At 38.2% G+C, this 23,196-nt stretch overlaps 1 protein-coding gene across 2 annotated transcripts in view; it reads left to right on the forward strand.

The window, feature by feature from the left end:
- Window positions 1–23,196, forward strand: part of MACROD2 (mono-ADP ribosylhydrolase 2) — a 2,250,628-nt gene that overhangs the window by 2,137,061 nt on the left and 90,371 nt on the right. For both annotated transcript variants that reach the window (XM_069075441.1, XM_069075440.1), the window contains 3 exons: window positions 15,159–15,224; window positions 21,920–21,994; window positions 22,220–22,312. In XM_069075441.1, the coding sequence (XP_068931542.1) occupies window positions 15,159–15,224; window positions 21,920–21,994; window positions 22,220–22,312 (234 nt within the window). The remainder of the gene's footprint in view (window positions 1–15,158; window positions 15,225–21,919; window positions 21,995–22,219; window positions 22,313–23,196) is intronic.

Below are 23,196 nucleotides of genomic sequence, written 5' to 3' on the forward strand. Positions count from 1 at the left end.
GCATAGATTTGGAGTTCTAAGACACCTTAGCGATCATTTAATCAAAAATTCTCATTTTATAGATAAGAAAACTGAGACTCAGAGTTTGTGATATTTCTTAAGTCAATGCTGGTTTATTAAATTATGTTGAAGAGAATTCCCACATGTGAGTTTCATCTCATAAGGAAATAACATTCCCATTGTACATTTTAATACTGAGGTTTACAAAGTAATCTCCCTTTGAAGTAAGTAAATGCAAGTATTGGTATCCCCATTTTATAGATTAGAAAACTGAGATCTAGAGAGATTAAGTGACCTACTCATACACAACCACCAAGATGAGAAGCAAGTCTTTTCACTGTAATTCACCTCTTTTTTGTGGTCCCAGCAATTCATATGAAAAGAAGAGTACTCTGCTCATACCACTTAAATAAATTTTTACAGGAATAGAATGTGGTGACACAACCCCAAAGGTATTATTAGGTACTACTCATGGGATATTGAATTTAAAGACATAGGTATCAGCGCCTGATATGCAGCTGCTATACAGGTAGCCTTTATTGGCCAACATGACATCTATTAATCTATTGTCACACATTCCCTATTCCCTGGTCTCTGTATACTGACTGATGTCTGAGAGGGCTGATCAAGTTTAAGTTACGTAGTGAGTCTGTTAAAAAGGCAGTTCCATTGGTCCAAACCAGGGCCAATTTGCATGGGCAATCTTGCCCACATTAACATCATGCCCTAAACCAGAACTTCTTAAAGTGTGGGTTGTGACCCCATATGGGGTGGTGAAAATTTTGGCAATGGTAAAAGGTTTCTGAACATGCAACAACCAAAAATTTATTAAAAATCAAACCTGCAATGAATCTGAAGTGTTTCTAGCCATGCTTGCCCATGGCGTATTGTACAACGTCACTGATGCCTTGCTTTTGAACACAAGCATGTGCACTTTGCACTGTGCATGGCCTCAAGTCACACAATGCCAAGGAATGATGCCAAAGTGTGAAAATGCATAGTGAGTGGAAAAAGTTTAAGAAGCCCTGCTCTAAACAAAGGAGAGAAGGTGTCCCATAGTGCTCCCAACTAAGAGGAAAACCCAGGTTCAAATCCTCCCTCCAGCAGTTACTGCCTATGTGATTATAAGCAAGTAATTTTAACCTTTCCCTTATCTGTAAAAGGAAGGGTGTGGACAAGATGATATTCAAGGTCCCTTCCAAGTCTTAGTCAAGGATCATAATGCACAAATTTTCTTTCCAAGAAAGCGATAAAACCTCAGAAACACATGCAATTTAGATATAGTGTATGAGATAAAAACCTGCTCTGAGACTTTTTTGGTCCTATCTAAGGCCACTGGTGGGTGCACTGCATAGGAGGATGGTTAAGAAGATGGGGGTGTGAGCACTAGAATGCAGGCCATTGCTTCGTTGTTTTCCTCCACTCATCCAGTATCTCTCAGACCAGAGATCGATTTATCACTGTGGCTAGCTTCCTCTATAGTTGTTCATTCAGTCATACTTATGATATGACTTTTGGGATCTTTCACACAGAAAGCACTGATTGCTATCTCATGCTTTTTATGCTCCTTTAATCTAATTTCTCTTTCATATATCCTTCCTGAATCAAACATTCCATGCTCCCTTAATCAAAGCTAAATTCATTTTCTCAACACAAATGCTAGCTTCCTTACTATGCTCCTGCCTTCATCATTTCCCAGGCTAACCCCTCAGCTTTCAATAACCAAAAAGTAACTTGAAGCAATGTCCCAATGCTCTTGACTAAACAAAATGGGCAGCTCAGTGCCCTCTAATCCTAGCTTTAGTCTCATAACTGATTGCTCTTCCCTCCTGGTGCCATAGCTCCTTCACTTCTAAATACAACTGACCATTCATGTGATCATAACTATTACTCTAAGTGTCACAGGATAGTAAGGTGGCATATCCACATAGTTGGTCACCTCAGCTTACTGATGTTACCAGTGGATTAGCACTAAGTCACTGGCTATAGACAGGCATGCAATGTCTTTGTCTTGTGAGGATACATCCATAAGAGTCCAATGGCCAAATCTACCAAACATAACACTGGGTAACCAAACTTATGGTAAATAAGGGAGATCCAAATGGATTGAAATAATAGTTTCTCTTGTTTTCTGCCAAGACCCCCTACCCTTTTCCTGGTAGGGTCTCTTTTTTGAATTTCACCTATCAGTTTTCATCGTTAATGCCTAAGACCAATAGTCAGTCACATAGTTTGTGTTGAGTAACTTCTATGTACAAAACACTGGTAATAACTAGTATTTGTATAGTGCTTGAAGGTTCACAAGGAGTCCTACATACATATGTTCTTCACAACAACCCTGTGAGGGATGTGCTATTATTATCACCATTTTGCAGATAAAGTGAGGCTTGACAGATCTTAAGTGACTTGCCCAGAGTCTCACAGTTAGTGTCTGGGGCACAGGGATATGGATATGGAACTCAGGTCTCCCTTACTTTAAGACCGGTGATCTATCTACTGTGCCTCTTATGAGTCTTTGGTAGGAAGCTGAGACAAAACATTATATAATCATAAAGAGCTATGACTCATGGTATATTCAAGAATCTAACTAGGGGGATGAGATTGTTGTTGTTCAGTCATTTCAGGCATGTCCTACTCTTTGTGACCCCATCTGGGGCCTTCTTGGAAAAAATACTGAAGTGGTTTCCCATTTCTTTCTGCAGCTCATTTTACAGATAAGCCAAGTGGGGCAAATAGAGTTAAGGGAATTTCCCAGAGTCTCACAGCTAGTGAGTGTCTGAGGTCACATTTGAATTCAGGTCTTCTGACTCCAGGCCTTGCACTCTATCCACTGTGCCTTGTAGGAGGCCCAGGGAAATAAGAGATGTATATATTTTTTTAAAATACACATAGGGATGCATAGAGCATGGTCTTACCAGGAAGGAAATGAAAAGATTGCCTGGCACACAAGGTAGATGTGTGTGTCACTTAAGTAAATCTTGTATATGAAATCTGTACTTATCATGAAAGATAAAATTCACCATGGACTATTTGTCTTACAAAATGTATTTTTCACTTTATAGAAATTTATCATAGAATTCCTTGAAAAATAAGGAAGCTCACTTAGTAGAGTTAAAAGTAGGGTTGGTTAGCTGAGCACCTGGAAAGTCAAATTTAGTTCATCTAAATAAACAAAGGTTCAAAATTTCAGAGGATTTTTAACAAAAAGCAGTACTTAAAGACTATGTAGTTAATCTCCTTCAATCTACCCTTCTTCATTCAATTCAAGATGAGAAAACTAAGGCCCATAAAAATAATGACTTATCCAAGGTCACACTGATGGTATCACATGCTTCTGTAATTCAGCTTAGAAGCAGATTTATGCAAGAACTCTGAATAATTTTAGCTATATAAACTTGACCTCAGAAGAATTTGTCCTCAGGAAGTAAAAGTACTGTTATTTTTTTTTCAATGATGCCATATAATGAGAATCTGCCAGTAAGAAGTGATCATTTGATTAATTCTGATCCTGTCTGTACCCTTTTTGATACTTGGTTCTCTCTAGATGCATGCTTATCTATAGAGACTTTTGATTTTTTAAAAAGACAAATCCAATATATCTGGTTCTATGAAGGAGGAAACATGTTAAGGTGATCTGAATCTCACAAATTCAAGCCTTTGCATAATAATTTGTCCATCACCGTCTCTGGCAAAACACAAACATTTTTGTAAGGAAAAGGCCACTGGAACTTTTGGATTCAGAACACTCTTAGGAGGAAAAAAATAAAAGCTTACCAGGAAGGAAATGAAATATTGTTTATCATACAAGGCAGATGTGTACATATGTGTCCCACTTAAAGCAAATCTTGTATGTGAAATCCATACTTCTCACCAAAGATGAAATTCATAGTGGGTCATTTGCCTTACAAAACAGATTTTTCACTGTATAGAAATTTACCATAGGATTCCTTGAAAAATAGGGAGTTCACCTAGTAGAGTTAAAAGTCAGTTGAATTTATAACAGTTCAGAGTGGCTCATGCATTTTAGGAAAAAATTAAAATATCTGTGCCCCCCAAAATGAACCACAACTATTTTCCATCTGCCTACCTGGCTAAGATTCACTTTGCCTCACCTGACATAGAAAGTGTTTCTGTGCTAAAAGGTCACTGATTCACCTCTTATTGAGATAGCAGGTAAAAACTTGAGCAGATAGGGGTGGCCAGATAGCACAGTGAGTAAGAGCACCAGCTCCAGTGTCGGGATGACCTGGATCAAATCCCAGGCTCAGATACTCAGCACCACACCCAGAAATAACTGGCCGTATAACCTTGAGCAAGTTACTTCACCCCGATTGCTTAAAAACAAACAAACAAAAAAAAAACTTGAGCAGATATAGGACTAGTTATAACCAGATGTTAAAGTAGAATTACAGAATAATAGACTTTTTGGAACTGAAAGTTCCTTTACCAATGATCTAAGCCAATTCATATATTTACCAAATAAGGAAATTGACAGTCTACAAAATTAGTTAAATATCTATCTTTGATACCCACCCACTTCCCCAGTTAGAACTCCTTTTATCCCTTGCAACTTGTCCTTTTTTAGGATTTCTTTCCCCATCCATCTCTCTTCATACCCTCTCTCTTTAGGCTTGTTGTTGTTGTTTCAGTCATGTCCAACCCTTTGTGACCCTATTTGGGGTTTTCTTGGCACTGAAGTGGTTTGCTATTACCTTTCCCAGATCATTTTTCAAATGAAGAAACTAAGGGAAAAATGGTTAAGTGACTCGTCTAGGGTCACACAGCTAGAGTCTGAGGCTGGATTTAAACTCAGGTCTTCCTGACTCCAGGTTCAGCACTCTATCCACTGTGCTACCTAGCGACCCATCCCCTTAGACACAGAGGTACTTATTTCTGTGTCTCTTTTGAACTCATCTGGTAAGTCAACTGACAACCAATCCCTGCTAAAAGACAAATATGTTAACTGAATGATGTTAACTGAAAAGGCACTTACATTTTGAAAATGGACTTCAGGACTGAAAGAATGAAGCTATCATGGCAAGATGGTGGCTGGCAATGAAATTGATACTTGGAGGTAAGAGGCCTCTCCCAGCATCCCCTCAAATTATGCCATGTAGGCAACTACTTACTTTACCTGCTGCAAAGCCAACCTTGTCTGATGTAGATCTTGCTTTTCATGAGCATGGTTAGGAGGAAGAAAACATAATGGTTCTAGGAATATTTTAATTCATTTAATTTAAGTAATTTTTGCATCAATAGAAAATCATGACTGCTCTGAAAATTTGGTTGATCTTATTTGTAAGACTTCTTTATCTGCTCTGTACTTTCAGAGTAAAAGGAATTTATACATACATGTTCAAGGAGTGTGTAATAAAAATTTAATTTAGACTTTTGCATGCTGTATTTGAGTAGTTGTTTTATTCTTACCATATGGCATATACTGTCTTTTTTTCTGAAAAGCCCTTTTTATTTTTCATTATCAAAACTTAGTAAACATTTTTACACTGTGATATGCCTTCAGTCAACATTGATGAAGCATTCTGACCAGTAAAGTTTAATTTCAAGGTGTTCTGTTGTTGGGGAGGGTATCCATTGTATTCATATCTGAGTTGGGGTGTGAGAAGATTTCACCTCAGAGTTTACTGTGAAAGCAGATTTTCTACAATGTGTGCCTCTCTGGTGCCCATACAGAATAGCTAATGTGCAGTTTGGCTGGTAAGTCATCCGAATCCTCATATGCACAAATGTATATATGTCATTGGAGTTTTGAAAGACTATTTCATGGAAACTCTAGAAAAACAGCCTGAAATAGCAGCAGATTCCAATGAAGTCATTCTAGGAAAGGAAAATGACATTTTAGGGTCAATTTAGCTCACTCTAGCTCCTGAGATTCTAATGATTGTCATATTTCACATATTTCATCTTAACACTTTTTTTCCTTTGATTTATATTTCAAAACTTCCCTAATAACATCACTTTATCCATTCTCAGATATGGAAGATGGTTTCTTCTTTTCATTCACACTAGGGTCATACTTAAAAATGAAATTCAGTGCACTTGCTTCTTCTGTGTGTGACTGTTTCTGTTCTTTAATTTTCTGAAAATTCCTTTACACTTTGGCTCATCTGGTGTCTAAGGTCTACTTATGGTACCTTAAAAACAGGAGTACCTAAACTTTTGAATGCAAAAATAATGTTCCACCTACTAAATATCAACCCTCATATTCTCTTCTTCGTATATACATTACATTTGTAGACAGCAAGGCATAGTGTATAGAGTTGGCTTTGAATCCAGCAAGAAATAGATTCCCATCCTGACACAGCCTAGCTATATGACCCTGGACAAGTCATCTAATCCTTCAGGGGCCAGGGCAGCTCTCTAAGACCATAAGTTACAGAGCAGGTGTCCCACTGCAATGGTAAAAAGAAGTTTCCTCCCCTGGGTGTTCAATATATCAATGAAATCCCAGGTCCAGTCCATATCAATATAGGCAAGCATCTCTAATTGAAAAGCAGAGTAATATAATGGCAAGGGCACTGTATTAAGAGAAGCTAGGAGTCCTACATTTGAATCTTGCCTCCCTCTGCTACTTTATCTGTATGACTAGACAAATGACCTGACCTCTCTGGGCTTTGGTTTCCCATTATGCAAAATCAAATGTTAAAATCTGGAAAACCACTTATATAAAAGGTTATTGTAAGGAAAGCACAATGTAAACCTCAAAGCACTATTAGAGTCATAGGATTGGGTTTAGAGCTGAAAGGGGCCTTAGAAGTCATCTATTTCAACACCCTCATTTTGCTCGTTTTATAGATGAGGAAACAACCTCAGAGAGGTGAAGTAACTTTTTCACTCTAAGTGACGTTATAGAGATTTGAACCTAGGGTCCTCTGACTCCTAATCCAGAATACTTTCTGCTGGACCATGCTACATAAATGGGAATTATCATTACTACAATTCCTGACACCTCGTGGTTGTAATTTGGTCACTAAAGGAAAGCAATGATTTATAGCAGAAGTTAGACCCTGGCTTCACAGAGGATGACATTCGTATTGTTGGCATCCAATCATTTGAGCACTAAGAGGTTGATCTAAAGGGATATTTTGCTCCAGCCTCTTCTTGTACATAATGAAATATATGGTGCTCTAAGGGGAAAAGATTCAAGAACAACACATTTATTAAGTGTCTACTGTGTTATGGAACCCTATTCAAGTCTTGTGAGATATTTAGATAATAGTGGGGGAGGGGAGGTGTTTGTTTTTCATGGAGTACCAGGTTTGTCTCTTGAAGATCTTGACTGATACCTGATTTCAACTATGTGAAACTTCTCCAATTTTACAGACTGAAACAACTATAGCCAGAAGGGCAACAAGCATCAGAAAAGGCTCCCTCCAATCTTAATTTTAAAATGCAGTTCTGAACTGAGTAAGACTTTAGCTATATTGACATCTGGAGCCTGAGGGGTCTCTAATCAGGACCCCAAGGTCCCCTCTAATCCCCAGGGGAAAAAACTGCTGCCCAGAAAGCCACCACTGTAGAAGGAAACCAAATAAAGGTTGGGAAGACTGCTAGAGGGAGGAAGCTACTTATTTTGATTAATTATGCTTGCCAATCAAATACTATGCTTAGCTTCTACCTACTCAAGGAATACAAGTACCCTCAGAGCCCTCTTAAATTTCAGCATCCTAGAAAAAGCTCTAATCGTTCCACCTTAGTCAAGTCTCTATTGAAATTCCCTCCATGCCTATGAAATTTTTGTACATATCTTTCCTGAAAGTCGGCATTAGAGGATTCAACTAATACTCTGGAAATCTCCTCTAGATTCTTACAAAAAGTTGGGGGTGCCAAATGCCAACACGTCTGCTTATCTTTTGTCTCTCTTATTATATTTTGGTTCCCATCTACTTTTCTAGGCATGTATGTTCTTGATAGCTATAGCAAATAATCATCATTTTTTTTTAAAAAGATGTATGTTAAGTGCTTAATCAATATGTAAGCAAAGCACTATATGAGGTCAGAAGGGGAGGAATCAGATCTCTACATTTCTACCAGACTGTGATTAAGTCACTAAAATATGAAGTTTCTCTTTAAAATGGGTATCTCCAATAGCCCAGTTACCGTGTCCCTACATTATCAGATTAAATTAAAAGGAAAACCAAACAGAGCATTTCTTCTGACCCTGATTTATAGGTCATCTTTCTGCTGAAACATAAGATACTTTAGAACTATGCTGGATGTGTTTTTTTAATGATTTAGGGCCAGTCTGTGATGAGTGGCTTAGAACACAGAGAACAGAGTAAGATCAGATATGAATTGGGAGGAAAATCATCAAGGATACAAAAATAGAAAGGTTATGGAGACATAAAGAGAGAAGACACAAATGATCTGAAAATTGAGGAGCAGAGCAGTCCTGCCTTCTATTCTGCTTCTAATGAAGAAAAAAAAAAGAATAATAAAAGCCAAATTTGATGGAAGGTAAAATGGAGTATTTTTTTATAGCCTAGTCAGACTCATCTACCCATTCTGTTTTGACATTGTGATGGTTCCTGCTAGGGTATCATTTGTGCTATTATATCCTGTGTGACCCTGGGCAAATCTCTTACCCTCTCTGGGTCTTAGGGGTCCTCATATGTAAAATGAAGGGGCTGGACCATAGGCCCTCCAAGGTCCTTTCCAGTTCCACAGCTATGAGTTTGTGATCTTTTAATGAATGGAGCAGAAACTTTATACATTGTGACTGAACTCAAAGGAATCAGCTTCTCCCTTTGTCTCTTTTCATTTTTATCAGTACCAAGGTAAGAATATTCTGAAAATTAATCAGTCCAGCCAGACTTCCTTCTGTGAATGGTTTGAGAGAGGCAGCAACAGCACAGTGAAAGAAATGTCCCACTCAGAGTGAGGAGGCCTGAGCTTAAATCTCACCTCAGACCCTTACTGACTGTGGGGAGGCAGGTCATCCTTCTAGACATAAATGTGCTCCTTCTAGACATAAATGTGCTCTTCTGAAAAATTTTTTTTTAAGCAATTGGGGTTAAGTAACTTGCTCAAGGTTACACGGCCAGTTATTTCTGGGTGTGGTGCTGAGTGTCTGAGCCCAGGATTCGATCTCCAGGTCGTCCCAACACTGGAGCTGGTGCTCTTACTTGCTGAGCCACCTGGCCGCCCCTGAAAAAATTTTTAAAAAGATGTAATGATGCTGGCCCATTCTACCTCATGAAATGATTGTGAGGAAAGGAAGCCTTGAAGTAACACCTAAATATGATAAATTCTCCTTAAATTGAGCAGCAGTGTGTCACCAGAGTCACTAGAGAGCTGGCCGCAAAGTTAAGAAGATATGGGGTCACATCCTGCCTCTGACATTATACTATCCTATTCTAAGTGGCACAGTAGATAGAACACTGGCCCTGAAGGGAGGACCTGAATTCAAATCCAGCCTCAGACACAACACTTACTAGTTATGTGATCTTGGGCAAGTCACTTAACCCCAATTTCCTCTCCAAAAAAATTTTTTTTTTAAATCACAAAATTGTCAAGACTACATTTACTACAATTTCTGTTATTATTGGGCCCTGACTGCTACAAGGGAAGCCTTTTATACCTCCCTAAATCATCCACTATCCCACTTACCTCAATGGCTTTTCCAAACCTATCCATCACTTTTCTAACCTCCTATGCCTCATCCTCTTCTCATACTCTCAATTGACCTCATATTTCGCTGAAAATTGGATCCATCTTCTTAAAGCACCATCTTTTCCCTTCTCATCCTGCCTCACTTAGATACCTTCTGCCAATATTTCCTTCTTCACCCCATCTCACACAGAGAAGTAGCCTTTTGCTTTGCCAACAGTTTACATATGCCATGTTCCATCCCATCTTCTCCCCCAGATAGGTCCCTCCCTATCATCACCACTCTCAATAATCTTCAATGTACTGGCTACTTCCCTACTGCCTATTCTAATTCTCAAAAAAAAGAAAAAAAAACCTTCATCCATTATCCCTGCTATCTTGTCCCATAACTCTTCTATATTTTATGGCTAAACCTCTTGAGAAGGCCTTCTAAAAATAGATACCTCTATTTCCTTTCTTCTCACCTTTTCTTAACTGTACAATCCAGCTTTCAAACTCTTCATTCAATTGAAACTTTACCAATGATTTCTTAATTACCAAATCTAATGGACATTTCTCAGTCCTCATCATTTTTTACATCTATGAAGCCTTTGATACTATCAGTCACTCCCTTCTCCCTGATTCTCTCTTTTCTCCAATTTTTCATGCACTACTCTAATTTTCATGAACTACTAGGTTCTCTTCCTATTTGTATGACCACTCTTTTTAAGTCTTCTTTGCTAGATTTTCATTCAGGTCACACCACTAACCAGGGATATCCCCTACAACTCTGTCCTATGTCCTCTTACCTTCACCCTCTATACTATTTCACATGGTGATCACATCAGTTCCTATGAATTCAATTACCATCTCTATGCTGATGATACTCTAGGATCAAATCTAATTATCTAGCCCTAACTTTTCTCTGGACCTCCAGTCTCAAAAATTCAACCGCCATTTGAATATCTTGAACTGGATGTCCCATAGACATCTTAAACTCAACCATCCAAAACTGAACTCATTTTCCTCCCACAGCCTCCACTCTTCTAATTAGATGGAGATTTATCTTCTCCATTGCCAAAGATTTAGTGACCTAAGTATAATCTGTGACTCTTTATTCTTGCTCAGCCCCAATATCAAATATATTGTCAACTCCTGTTGATTTTACATTTGTAATATCTCTCATATACATTTCCTTCTCTCCTTCATCATTGCCATAATAATAATAAATAGCCAACATTTATTAAGTGCTAAAAGCTTTATAAAAATTATCCCATTTGCTCTTCATAACAACTCTAGGTGATAGATACTATTATGATCCCCATTTTACATTTGAGGGCTTTTAGACAAAGAGAGGTTTAGTGACTTACCCAAGGTCACACAGCTAGTAAATATGTGAGGCTGGATTTCAGCTCAAGTCTTTCTAACTCCATGCCCAGTGCTCTATCTACTGTGCCACCTAGCTGCCTACACCACCCTGGTACAAGTCATCATCATCTCATGCCTGGAATATAGTTAACAGCCTGCTGATCAGTCTCTTTGCCGTAAGTCTTTCTCTGTTCCAATTCATCCTTCACTCAGATATCTAATTGATCTCTCTAAATAAAGTTCAGCCCTTATCACATCACTCCCCATCCCATTCAATAAATTCCAACAACTCTACATTAACACCCACCATCAAATATAAAATCCTCTGTTTGGCCTTCAAAACCCTTCATAGCCTGATCTCATAACTTTCTGGGCTTCTTCCATTTTGTTCACCCTTACATATTCTGTGATCTTGTGACACTGGCCTCCTGCTTTGACACACCATATCTGGACTATGAGCACTTCCACTGTCTGTCCTCATGACTGGAATTCTCTCCCTCCTCTTTTCTACCTCCTGGCTTCTTTGGCTTCCTTCAAGGCCCAGCTAACACCTCACCTACAAGAAGCTTTCCCCATCCCCCTTAATGCTAGCACCTTTCCTCTCTTGATAATCTCAAATTTATTCCATCTATATTTTGACTTAGCATGGCACCTGGCACACAGTAGGCACTTAGTAAATGCTTTTTGTTTTAATAACCATGATATTATGATACTTCTTTAAAGATTCAAGACTTTGTCAATGGAAGCATTCATCCTAACCAAAGTAGGTTACAACTCTTCCCCCTCAGAATTCATAAGATCTGGTGTGCTTGTTTTAGAGTAAACACAACCATCAAGTCATGGGTGCCCCTATTCTGGAAAGATGTTTGTTAATTTTAACAGGTCACCTTTTAGAACTATTAGTTTTACTTATGTTACTTTTTAAATTTAAACATAAAAAATACTATTTAAATATATTATTACCTTTGGCAACCTTCTAAATAATAAGTTTATTTATGAAGGTGTTCCTTTGATTCATTTTAAACTTATGAATAAATCTTTAGACTTGAAAACTTTAACTTGAATACTTCATGTAAAATTTGCATTTGGGAAAAAAATAGGCATTGACCTTAAATATTTTGAAAGTCAGAATCTACATATAAATTTTATTTCTCTTTCTTTTTATTAAAATAATATTGACTGACCCTAAGAATTAGGTAATAACTATTATAGGATTTTGGCCATTACCAAATCCGATTTCTTAGAATCATAAAATTTCAAATTCAGATGAGTATCCTGAATTTAGAACACCCATTATCATGGCAATTTATATAAATTAAATTAGGAAAACAATTATTTTTTTAAAACCAACATAATTTCTGAACCCCATTAGTCTGACTTATATTCAGCAAACATTTGTTAAACCTCCTACTATTAGATTCAATTCAATAAGCATTTATTGAAGGCTTGCTATGTACAATGCATTTATGATAGTCACTGAGATAGACACAGATATACTTAAGATTTCAAGACACTATGCTCCATTTTGAATATACAAAAACAAAATGAAACAGTTACTGTCTTCAAGGAGTTTTTGTTCTCCTGTGGAGTGAAGAGATGGGTTACAACATACACACAGATACATTGAAATATATGCAAAATAAAAACAAAGTAATTTGGATTAATCAGTGCCAAAAACTAGGCACAACAGGAAAGATCTCATATAGAAGGTAAAGCTTAAGCAGATCTTTGGACAGATGTAGGAATTCAAAGAGGTGGAAATGAAGAAGAATGGCATTCTGGGCATGAGGGACAGTTTGTGTAAGGACACAGATGTTGTTCAGTTGTTTCAGTCCCTTCCAACTCTTTGTGACCCCATTTGATGTTTTCTTGGCAAAGACAGTGGAATGGTTTGCAATTTCTTTCTCTGACTCATTTTACAGATAAGGAAACTGAGTCAAACAAGGTTAAGTGACTTGCCCAGGATCACACAGCTAGTAAGTGTCTGAGGCCATATTTAAATTCAAGAAGATGAGTGTCCCTGACTGCAGGCCTGGCACTCTATCCACTGCTCCACCTAGCTGACACAAAAGCAGGAGATAAATATCATGGATAAGGAATATTAAGTTTGCTAGTTTGGTTTCAATATAAACTGTGTGTAAGGGTAAAAAAGAATCACAGAGATAACTTAGATGTAGAAGGACCCTGTGATGAAAAAAACAAACAAACAAAAAACCCCAAAGCCCAGAGAGGTTAATTGACTTGCCCAGGGTGACCTTACTTAGGAGACATAAGACTGGATTCTTACCTAGGTCCTTTGATTCCAAAACTAGATCTCTCTACTATAACTCTAATTGTTCTTCTGTATGACCTTCCTTCTGATAAATGAAGGTGGATAATATATACCCCTTAAGACTTTTCATTTCTTTCTACCCATCCTCAACCAGAACTAACTAGAGGTAGGTCCTACACCCTCCAGGTTGCCCTCTCCATGAATCCTCTGGTTTATCTATGTCCTTGAAATAAAGAATTGAAGAAAAGATAACATCTCTCTGAATTTCTCTAATTTAATATGATCTGTGCAGTTTATTTTAAACAATACTTGTACTGTAGTGTTAATGTGAAGAAAGTGAATTTTCTAGGCTCTGAAGTCAATATTTTTAACCCCAAAATAGAAAAGGCACAGTTCAGTAGGGGCGAATTTGAATTGATTTGACACAAGTGAGATAACAGTTTGAAAAATGTGTGTATGCTCACTTCAGTTTCCAAATTTGGACTTTTAAACTTATTGTCACTCTCAGAAAGAAATCAGAAGCTGTGCAGATAATTAAATATTTGCCTCAGGGAATTATTTTCAGTTAATTAAAACTATACACTCTGGGTGCATACCTGCTTCACTGGTTATTAAATTTGAATCAGATGTTAACTACCCAGATTCCTCACTTATCCATCAAAAGTTGCTTTTGGCAGGCTCAAGTAATAAACTTTATAATGTTTGTTGTTAAAGTTATTAACCTGTTATTAAAGTTATTGCACAATTTTCAGTGGGCTCTTTTGGACTGAAGACCCCATGCCTTTCAACACATCTCTATTTTTCCTGGTTTATCCAATAAGTCTGAAAGCACAGACTATGCTTACTGAAACATGCAGTGGTATGGGCATATCCCTTGAGATCCCTTGAGGGATATCTTGGAATCCAGGACTTTGATTACTCTCTCCTCTCTGGGCCTCCCTTTCCTAAAGTACAATTCAAAGGACCTCTATTTCTGCTGCCTCCCACTGCCTTATGTCAGGCCTTTCAAAGCTTTCAGGCAGGATAATTGTTTTCAAACTTGGATCACTAACTAAATCAGGGGGAATAGATGACCAAAAAGTCATCTAATCAGGGTAGATAGGGTATGTGAGCCAAAGATGTTTCTTGGGAACCAGAAATCAAACTGAGAGGAAGAAGAGTCATAGTCTCCAAAGCCAAGTGTCGAAATGTAATTTTTTTTTTTAAAATAGAGTACAGTGGAAAGGCTGTTAGATTTAAGAGCAAAAACCTGTATTCTAAATCTGTCTCTGCTATATGTGAGACCTTAAGCAAGTCTGGACTCAGTTTCTTAATCTACAAAATAGGAATTGGATCAGAAAATTACAAACTTCTCTGTTTTCTCTAAATCCTATCATCTCTTAAGGCCCTGAGTTCAATTTCTAATTCTTCCACTTGCTAGTCATGTGACCTAGAGCAAGTCTCAACCTCCTTTTTCCTTATCTGTAAAATGGGACTAAGAATACTCTATTACTATGTAAACTCTGAAGTGTCATGTAAATATTGGTTATCTTTCTAATCTGATGATCAAGGTAACTCCCAGAGAGCATAGCCCTTTTATGCTCTTAAAAAAAAATTCTTAGGCTTTCTTATCCTTGTGACTATAATTTACATTGAGAGTCCCATCCCATCTCTCCTGCTCCCCTTAGCACCAAATACTAGGCATCTTAAAGCCCTCAGCTGAGGAATGCTTAGATGGGGGTATGGATGATTGATTAAAGAGTATGTGACTGGAGATAGAAAGTATTCACGCTTCTACAAGAATAAAAAATATTACCCCCCCAAAAAAGTCTAGTATTCTAAACAGCATCAGAAGCTGTTATTCCTTAGTAAAAATATCATTTAAGGGTTTTGTTTTGTTTTGTTTTGCTTATTGTATCTGATTCTACCACAGATGCCAGTGTTATACAAGAGGATGACACCGCCCGCGGCTCAGTGCATGACCAAGATCCTGCTGAAGGTACATAGTTATCCTTTGTTACACATTTAGATTTTTTTGCTACATAGGCACAGGCTACTGATTAACCAATGTAATTACCTTAAAGCCCCAAATCCACCTTTGGAGGAGAAAGTGAGCCATATTACAATGGAAATAGAGTTAAAGCATCACAAAAGAAACAAACAGCTGTGTGATCCATAGAGCCTCAATTCCATCATCCATAGAATGGGTCTAATTGTCCTTGTATTAAGAACCTCACCAGGAAACCCTCAATTTGTCCTGGCCTGAGAAAAATCACAGTTTCTAATAGTCTATGGACTACAAAACTAGATTTGTAGAGTGGTTGCTAAAGTTAAATATAGTCAATTTGGAGGGTAAATTGAGGATTATCACTAGAAAATATTTCATCTCGGCCTGGTTTCTTTAGCACAGTTCTCATTGGAGAACAAGGAATAGCACAGGGAATACAAATTAATTATAGCTTCATCTGAGCCAAATATAATTAGAAAAGTAAATCTGCTGTAGAGATAATCAAGTCATACATTTCAAAGCCAAATGATTTTTGGATTATCTGTTCCACTGCTATCCATTAAAGATGGATAATTGAGAGTTCACTATACGCACAAAGCTCAAAAGTTCATCAAAAAAGAAACCAACAACATGGTTTTATGTACAGTAGGAGAGGGGCAGGGAAGAATGGGGAAATTTGAGTTTGAAAAACACAGAAAGTACATGCACATACACACATGCATACCTCCCATTACTATAAGAAAAAAAAACGAAACCTGCAGGCCAGCCCATGAGTGAAAGGTAGAAGAAAGGTCCTCTGATCATAGCAACTGTACAAAAAGTAAGGAAAACATACACATGTACAGAGCTCCTTCTTTCAAGAATTCTGAATCCTGGGTCACTTTTTTTTTTTGATGAGGCAATTGGGGTTAAGTGACTTGCCCAAGGTCACACTGCTAGTAAGTGTTAAGTGTCTAAGTCCACATTTGAACTCAGTCCTCCTGACTCCAGGGCCAGTGCTCTATCTACTACACCACCTAGCTGCCCCCTGGGTCACTTCTTAGGCAGAGCAACTATACCAAGCATTTCAGTAAGTGCTAGGAATACAATCATCAGGAAAAAGACAGTCCCTGCTCTCAAGGAACAATCCATTATAATGGAGAAGACAGTACCAAAGAGAAAGATGAAAAGTGGAAAGTGGGTTGGGGAGAAAGGCTTCAGATGAAGAGCAGAGGCATGGTAGAGGAGGTCCAAAGTACATCCTGGAGAGGAATGAGACATAGCTAGCCTGGGCAAACTCTTTAAGATGGGAGGAGCCACCCAATCAGAGGGAGAGGCTGAAGGGGTGGAGGGTTCTTCCAATGTGTGAATTCCAGAGCTGGGGTGAGATATCAGGATGGAGAGTTGAGTCTTTTGAAATACCTCAATTTATGTTTCTTTTCATATCAACCACACATGAGGGGCTAGGGTTGCAATGAGTCTAAGCTCCCTATGATGATACCTTTAAGGAAATAGGGACATTAATTCTGGAGAAGTGAAGACCTAAGGGTGAGAGGGATAACAATAGATGGCCAGGGGAGTCCTACTTGTCTAATAGTTGCCTCCAAAATGCTTGAAAGGCTATTGTGTGGAAGATTAGACTTGCTCTGTTTGGCTCAAGATGATAGAACTGGGACCAATGAATAGAAGTCTCAGAGAAGTGAATTTGGGCTTAATGTCAAGCAGAGCTATCAAACAATTAAAGCCATCCAAAAGTAGATTTGACTACGCTGGGAGGGATGACTCTCCCTTCATTAGGGATTGCCAAGCAGAAGTGGAATGACCATTTTTCAGGAGCACTGTGGGGGGTAGGGGGAGGTATGGATTCTCAGTGGTTTCTAGGGTCTTTTCATTCTCAGAGATTCTATAATTGTATCCTAATCTTTTAGGGCAGGTAGACATCTATCCTTAGACATCTCCATCTACACTACTCCCTCTTGGTAATTTTTTTTTAATGCTTTATTAACTTCTGATTTACATCATTCATTTCCACCAGATTTTGAGTTACAAATTTTCTCCCTGTTTTTCCCCTACCCACCGCCCCAAAATAGCAGTCCCACAGGATATCCCCTCCTACAATCTGCTCTCTCCCATATTTTCTCCCATACCCCTTTCAACTTTTCCAGTGGATCTCTATGTCCCAGGGCCAGTATATCTTATTTCCCAATTACAAGTAAGATGGTATTAATAATAGTATATATATGTATGTGTGTATATATACACACATACATATATATATATATATATATATATATTTGAATATTTTATTTTAAAACTTTGAATTCCAGATTCATTCCCTTCCTTCCTTGTCACCCACCCTTACTGGGAAGATAAGCAGTTCAGTATAGGTTGTACATGTGTGGCTAATGCAAAACAATAACATAGTAGATATATTGTAAAAGACTGACTATATTTTCCTCCCTCCTATCCCACCTCCCACTTGTTCTATTCTCTACTGTGATCCCATCCTTTTTCAAAAGTGTGTGCTTCCAACTTTCCTCCCCCCCAGCCTGCCCTCCCTTCCATCATCCCCCCTCTCATCCCCTTCCCCCTCTACTCTCCTGGAGGGTGAGATACCCTATTTAGTGTGTATTTCACTCCCTCCTCAAGCCAAATTCAGTGGGAATAAGGTTGACCCATTCCCTTTTGCCTTCCTATCCTTCCCCTCCATTGTAAACATTTTCCCTTGCCTCTTCTGTATGAGATAGTTTACCCCAATCTGAAGCTCCCCATCTCCTCTCATTATATTCCTCTCACCTCTTAATTACACCTTTTAAGTATCATCCCTTCCTGTTAAATTGGTCCTGTGCCCTCTATCTATGTATACCTGTAAACATATATACACACATTCACATATGTATTCATATGCCCATATACCCTCATATATAGACATATATATATATATATATATATATATATATATATATATTTCTAATCCCTTCAACTACTGAGAAAAGTTTCATAAGTTACAATTATTGTTTTTCCTTGTAGGAATGTTAATAGTTCAACTTTGATAAGTTCCTTATGATTTCTTTTCCCCGTTTACCTTCTCATGCTTCTTGTATCTGAATGTCAAATTTTCTATTCAACTCTAGTTTTTCAGCAAGAATGCTTGAAAGTCCTCTATTCCACTGAATGACCATATTTTCCCCTGAAACATGATACTCAGTTTTGCTGGGTAGGTGACTCTTGGTTTTAATCCCAGCTCCTTTGACCTCTGGAATATCATATTCCAAGCCCTTCGATCCCTCATTGTAGAAGCTGCCTGATCCTGGGTTATCTTGATTGTGTTTCCACAATATTCAAATTGTTTCTTCCTGTCTGCTTGTAATATTCTCTCCTTAATCTGGGAATTCCGGAAACTGGCTGTAATATTCCTAGGAGTTTTCTTTTTGGGATCTTTTTCAAGAGGTGATCGGTGGATTCTTTCAACCTCTATTTTGCCCTCTCGTTCTAAAACATCAGGGCAGTTTTCTTTGAGAACTTCCTGGAGGATGATTTCTAGGTTCTTACTTTGGTCATGGCTTTCAGGTAGTCCAATAATTTTTAAATGATCTCTCCTGGATCTCTTTTCCAGGTCAGTGGTTTTTCCCATGAGATATTTCACATTGTCTTCTATTCTTTCATTTGTTTGGATCTGTTTAACAGCATCTTGATTTCTCATAAAGTCATTAGCTTCCATTTGCTCCAATCCAATTCTGAAGCAATTATTCTCCTCACTGAGCTTTTGAAATTCTTTTTCCATCTGGCAAATTCGACTTTTTAAGGCATTTTTCTCCTCATTGCCTTTTTGAGCCTCCTTTGCCATTTGAGTCAGTCTGTTTTTTAAGGTATTATTTTCCTCAGTCAGGCTGTTGACTCTCATTTCATAATTTTCTTGCATCGTTCTCATTTCTCTTCCCAATGTTTCCTCCACTTCTCTTATCTGCTTCTTAAGGTCCTCTATGGCCTGTAACCAGCTGGTATTTTCCTTTGAAGCTTTTGGTGCAGGAGTTCTGACTTCACTGTTTTCCTCCTGTTCCATGCTTTGCTCCTTTTTGTCCCCAAAATAGAAAGTAATGTTGGAATCTTCTGTCTGCTTTGTTTCCTTTGCCTGCTCATTTTGCCACTCAATTACTTGACTTTGAGGCTTTTTGCCACAGTAGGACTCTGCCACCAGACACGGGAGCTTTCGTCCCAAACGCTGGGGTTTTCTCAGCTATCAGAGCTATTAGATGGGTGCCCTCTCTGAGGTCTTCACATGCTCTGGCAAGCTGGACAAACACCCCAGGACCTCCACCCTAGACTGCAATCCAGATCCGAGCAGGTTAAAGCAAGAGCGATTACCCCTCAGACTGGTGGTTGGTCCCCCTACACTCTGCAGGCCAGAAGCTGAAGCTGCCACATGGCACTGGCTGGCTGTGCCAGCATCTTAGTTGCTTCTCGCCCCGGGGGATAAAAGCCAAGCACTCCCATTTACTAGTCCCAAAGTCCAGACTGCACTGACCTCTCATTTTGTCCTTCACATCTCTGTGTTGATAAATCTGGAAACGGCCACAGCTGCTGCTGATCTGGAGTCCCTCTGGCCGGTGGCTGGTCAGGCCCGCACTGGGGCTAAAGCCTCGGCATGGGGCTGGGCTCGGCTCCCAGAGCACTGCGCTGGCTGATTCCTGCCAGCCTGCTGGGCTGTCCTCAGGGGGAGGTTAGATTTTCTGTGTCGTTTTGTGGGTTCTGCAGCTCCAAAGTTTGTTTAGAGTCCCATTTTTACATGGATTGGGGAAGGTGGAAGCAGGAGCTGTGGAAGCTGTCATGCTTCTACCTTGGTAATTTTTTTAACTCCCTTAATCCCATTGACATTTACTACTTGTGTACAGGTGAGTATAAAATTTCTGTCTTTAGTTTTTACATGTATTCTGAGCTCTAGACCTGCACTTTGAACTATTTCCAGGACAATTTCATGTGGATCTCCTACCAACACTTGAAACTCAGTATGCCCCAAGCTGAGCTCATTAACTTTCTGTCTTGTGAGGTTCCTCCTACCTTTTGTCTCTTCAATCAAAAACTCTAAGTGGCAGTGGTTTCTTCCACAAAAGGTTCCCATCACTACCCCCACAGCAGCCAGCACCTTCCTGGTAATGAGACTCAGATAGTATAGAATTATATTACTCCATTATGAACAAATTAAATATTTAGTAGGAATTGGCTCTGTCAAACCCTTTCCTTCCTGTAACTGAGCTACAGGTATGGTGAAAATGAACCTTTTAATACTGGTGTTAGGGAAGGGATCACTTAGGAATCATGGGCAATACCACTGAGTACACGGGGAAACAGGTCACTTCACTGGGTAGGGGTCATGGAAATGGAAGGTCTGAGGGCATTAAAATAAATCTTGTCTCCCTTGTAGTTTTCCTTGGACCTTCAAACATCCTATACCAGCTAAGATTTTCAACTTCTTTTGTCACAAAATCTGTTCCTTGCTGCAGAATAGATGGTTTCAAATTTCATTCCTTCAGAATGGAAACAATCTATATATATGGCAAGAGGGACGTGGCTAATCTGCCAACTAGATCATCTATCTCAGAAAAGGCACTCTTTCATTGATTTCATTTATGATATTTGCTACAATAAGCATAGTTAATATGAACATAGCAAATGTATAAATACATATTATAAATCTCTTATTATAGAACACATGTAAATTACATCTACTTTAAGGCTGGTAAAGTAATTCACATATATTATCTCATTTGATCCTTACAACAACCCTGTGAAATAGGTGCTAGTAGCATCTGTGTTTGACAGATTAGTAAACTTGATTAGTAACAGATGAGTAAAGATTTGGGGTGGTTAAGTGACTTGCCCAGGGTCTCTCAGCTTAGATTTAAACTCAGGTCTTCCTGGGCCCATTTCCAGTGCTTTAATTAGTCAGCTATGTGAGTATCATAACACAAGGATGAAGTTCTTGTGTGTGTCTGTATTGATGGACCATTGGACTGAATACCCTAGGTATGGTAGCACAAGTGGATTTTTGGAAAGGAAAAACAGTGTAGACATTTGGAGTTCATACTTCATAAATAATTCACCATAGTATTTTATAGTTTGCAAAGGGTTTTCCTCCCAACAACCTAGTGTTAGTTTCACCATTTTACAGAAGAGGAAATTAAAATTTTAAAAGGTTAAATGACTTGACTGTGGTCATATACCTAGAAAATAAGATAACTGGAAATTAATAAGAGTTTTCTGACTTTAAGGCCAGGGTTCTTTTCCACTGTAGCACAAAGATATCATAGAAGGTTAAATGGGACTAGAAATTAGTTATTCATCTTCATCCAATCCAAATTTGAATTTCATTAAAATATCAAAACCTCCTGAATATGGAGGAAAGCAAAGTAGAAAAATGAAACAATTTCAAAGATAATGCATGCCAAAAGAAGCTTTGCCTGAATTACCTGGTTATTTCCCAAGACATTTCTTCTTTCCATCAGCACAGATAATTCAGGATTGATCAAATGTTTGGCCATTTTTCAAAAATTACCTTTTTTAGTCTCAGTTGTACTCAAAATCTGTTGCCTGTTTCACAGGATATGATTGGAACTTGGTCTCTGGCTTTTTTTTTCCTTTTCTTTTCCATGATAAAGTAAGGTCATAACTATCATATTTCCTTTATTTTCAATCACTGCCCTTAACAGGACCTGATGATGACTCAATGAAGAATGAAATGAAAATGGAGATTGAATCCCAGAGCTCATACATGGAAACAGAAGGTACTGAACCCAGAATACATGGTGATCGTTGAATGAGATAAATCTGTGAACCATAACTTCTCTACTTCTTAAGGTTTTTTCGAATAGTATTGGATGGGAAATGGAGTTGTGCTTCAGTGTGTCTTTTGTAACTTGTAAAGGAGAAGTCAGAATTCTCAGGTTGGAGCCACGGTTCTCAATGATCCTTACTCATTCATTATCTTCTTCTCATCTCATTCTATTCAGAACCTTTCTCAAACCAGGAAGGTGCCCCAATTGTTCCGAAACCTGAAGTTACTGCAGCCACTGATGACAAAGAAGAAAAAGAAAATGAAAAAGGTAGGAATGCTCTCAAAGCTAAGTCTTCAAATGTATGGATGGACTCCTTTTTGATTCTCGTCCAGATCTTAAGCATCAAAGCTATTCTCTCATGCTTTGTGGTTGTGATCAGAAAACCCAAATATTTTTCTAACCCTGCAACAATTTTCAGAAGTGGATTAAAACCCAGAAGTTGCACAAGAAGGTAATTTTTAAAGTATTTTTTCCAGGTGGTGTGAAGATGTTATTACTCATTTGGATTTGATCCAATTTTTGAAATGATACCATTGAGGGTGTCTATAAGAAGTGGAAATTATGTAGTGGAGAAAAAGCAAGGCAGAGAAAATTCAGAAATGGCTTTAAAACAAATACATTAACCTTTTCATATTGATTTTATACTGTCTGCTTCCATGCCATGCTGATTAAAGGAGCAATTTATGGAAAATATGCACATTATGTGAACCTTTTAAATTGCAACTTTCTTCTCCCCAATATTGCAAAACCATAATATTGACTACTGTTGAAGTAAGTGAACCTGAAAATGACTTCTGAAGACATAGAAAGAATGAACACATTTTAACGAACAATTTTAAAACAGCAGTTAAAGAAGCCAATTGAAGATAAAAATTCATAGTCTCCAATGATTTTTTTTTACTAAATAATCTCTGAGGAATTGAGTATTTACTTCTCTTTTGGCCAAATTGAAAACTCCCTTTTCCAAAATTTAAAACAGCTGCTTCAGAAAAACTACATCATCTCATCCTTGCTATTAGATTTAAGTTAACACTTAATTGCAAAGCACATGTAAAATAGTAACTTGATGGTCTCCTCTTTAGCAACACGAAGATCAATATGGGCTGCAAATTAAAACCCAGACATAATCTCTATTGTACATCAATGTCAAT

Source organism: Petaurus breviceps, unplaced genomic scaffold (assembly GCF_028583685.1).
Source record: "Petaurus breviceps papuanus isolate PSGF00001 unplaced genomic scaffold, PetGlider_PUasm1.0 90919, whole genome shotgun sequence".
Taxonomy (NCBI): Eukaryota; Metazoa; Chordata; class Mammalia; order Diprotodontia; family Petauridae; genus Petaurus; species Petaurus breviceps.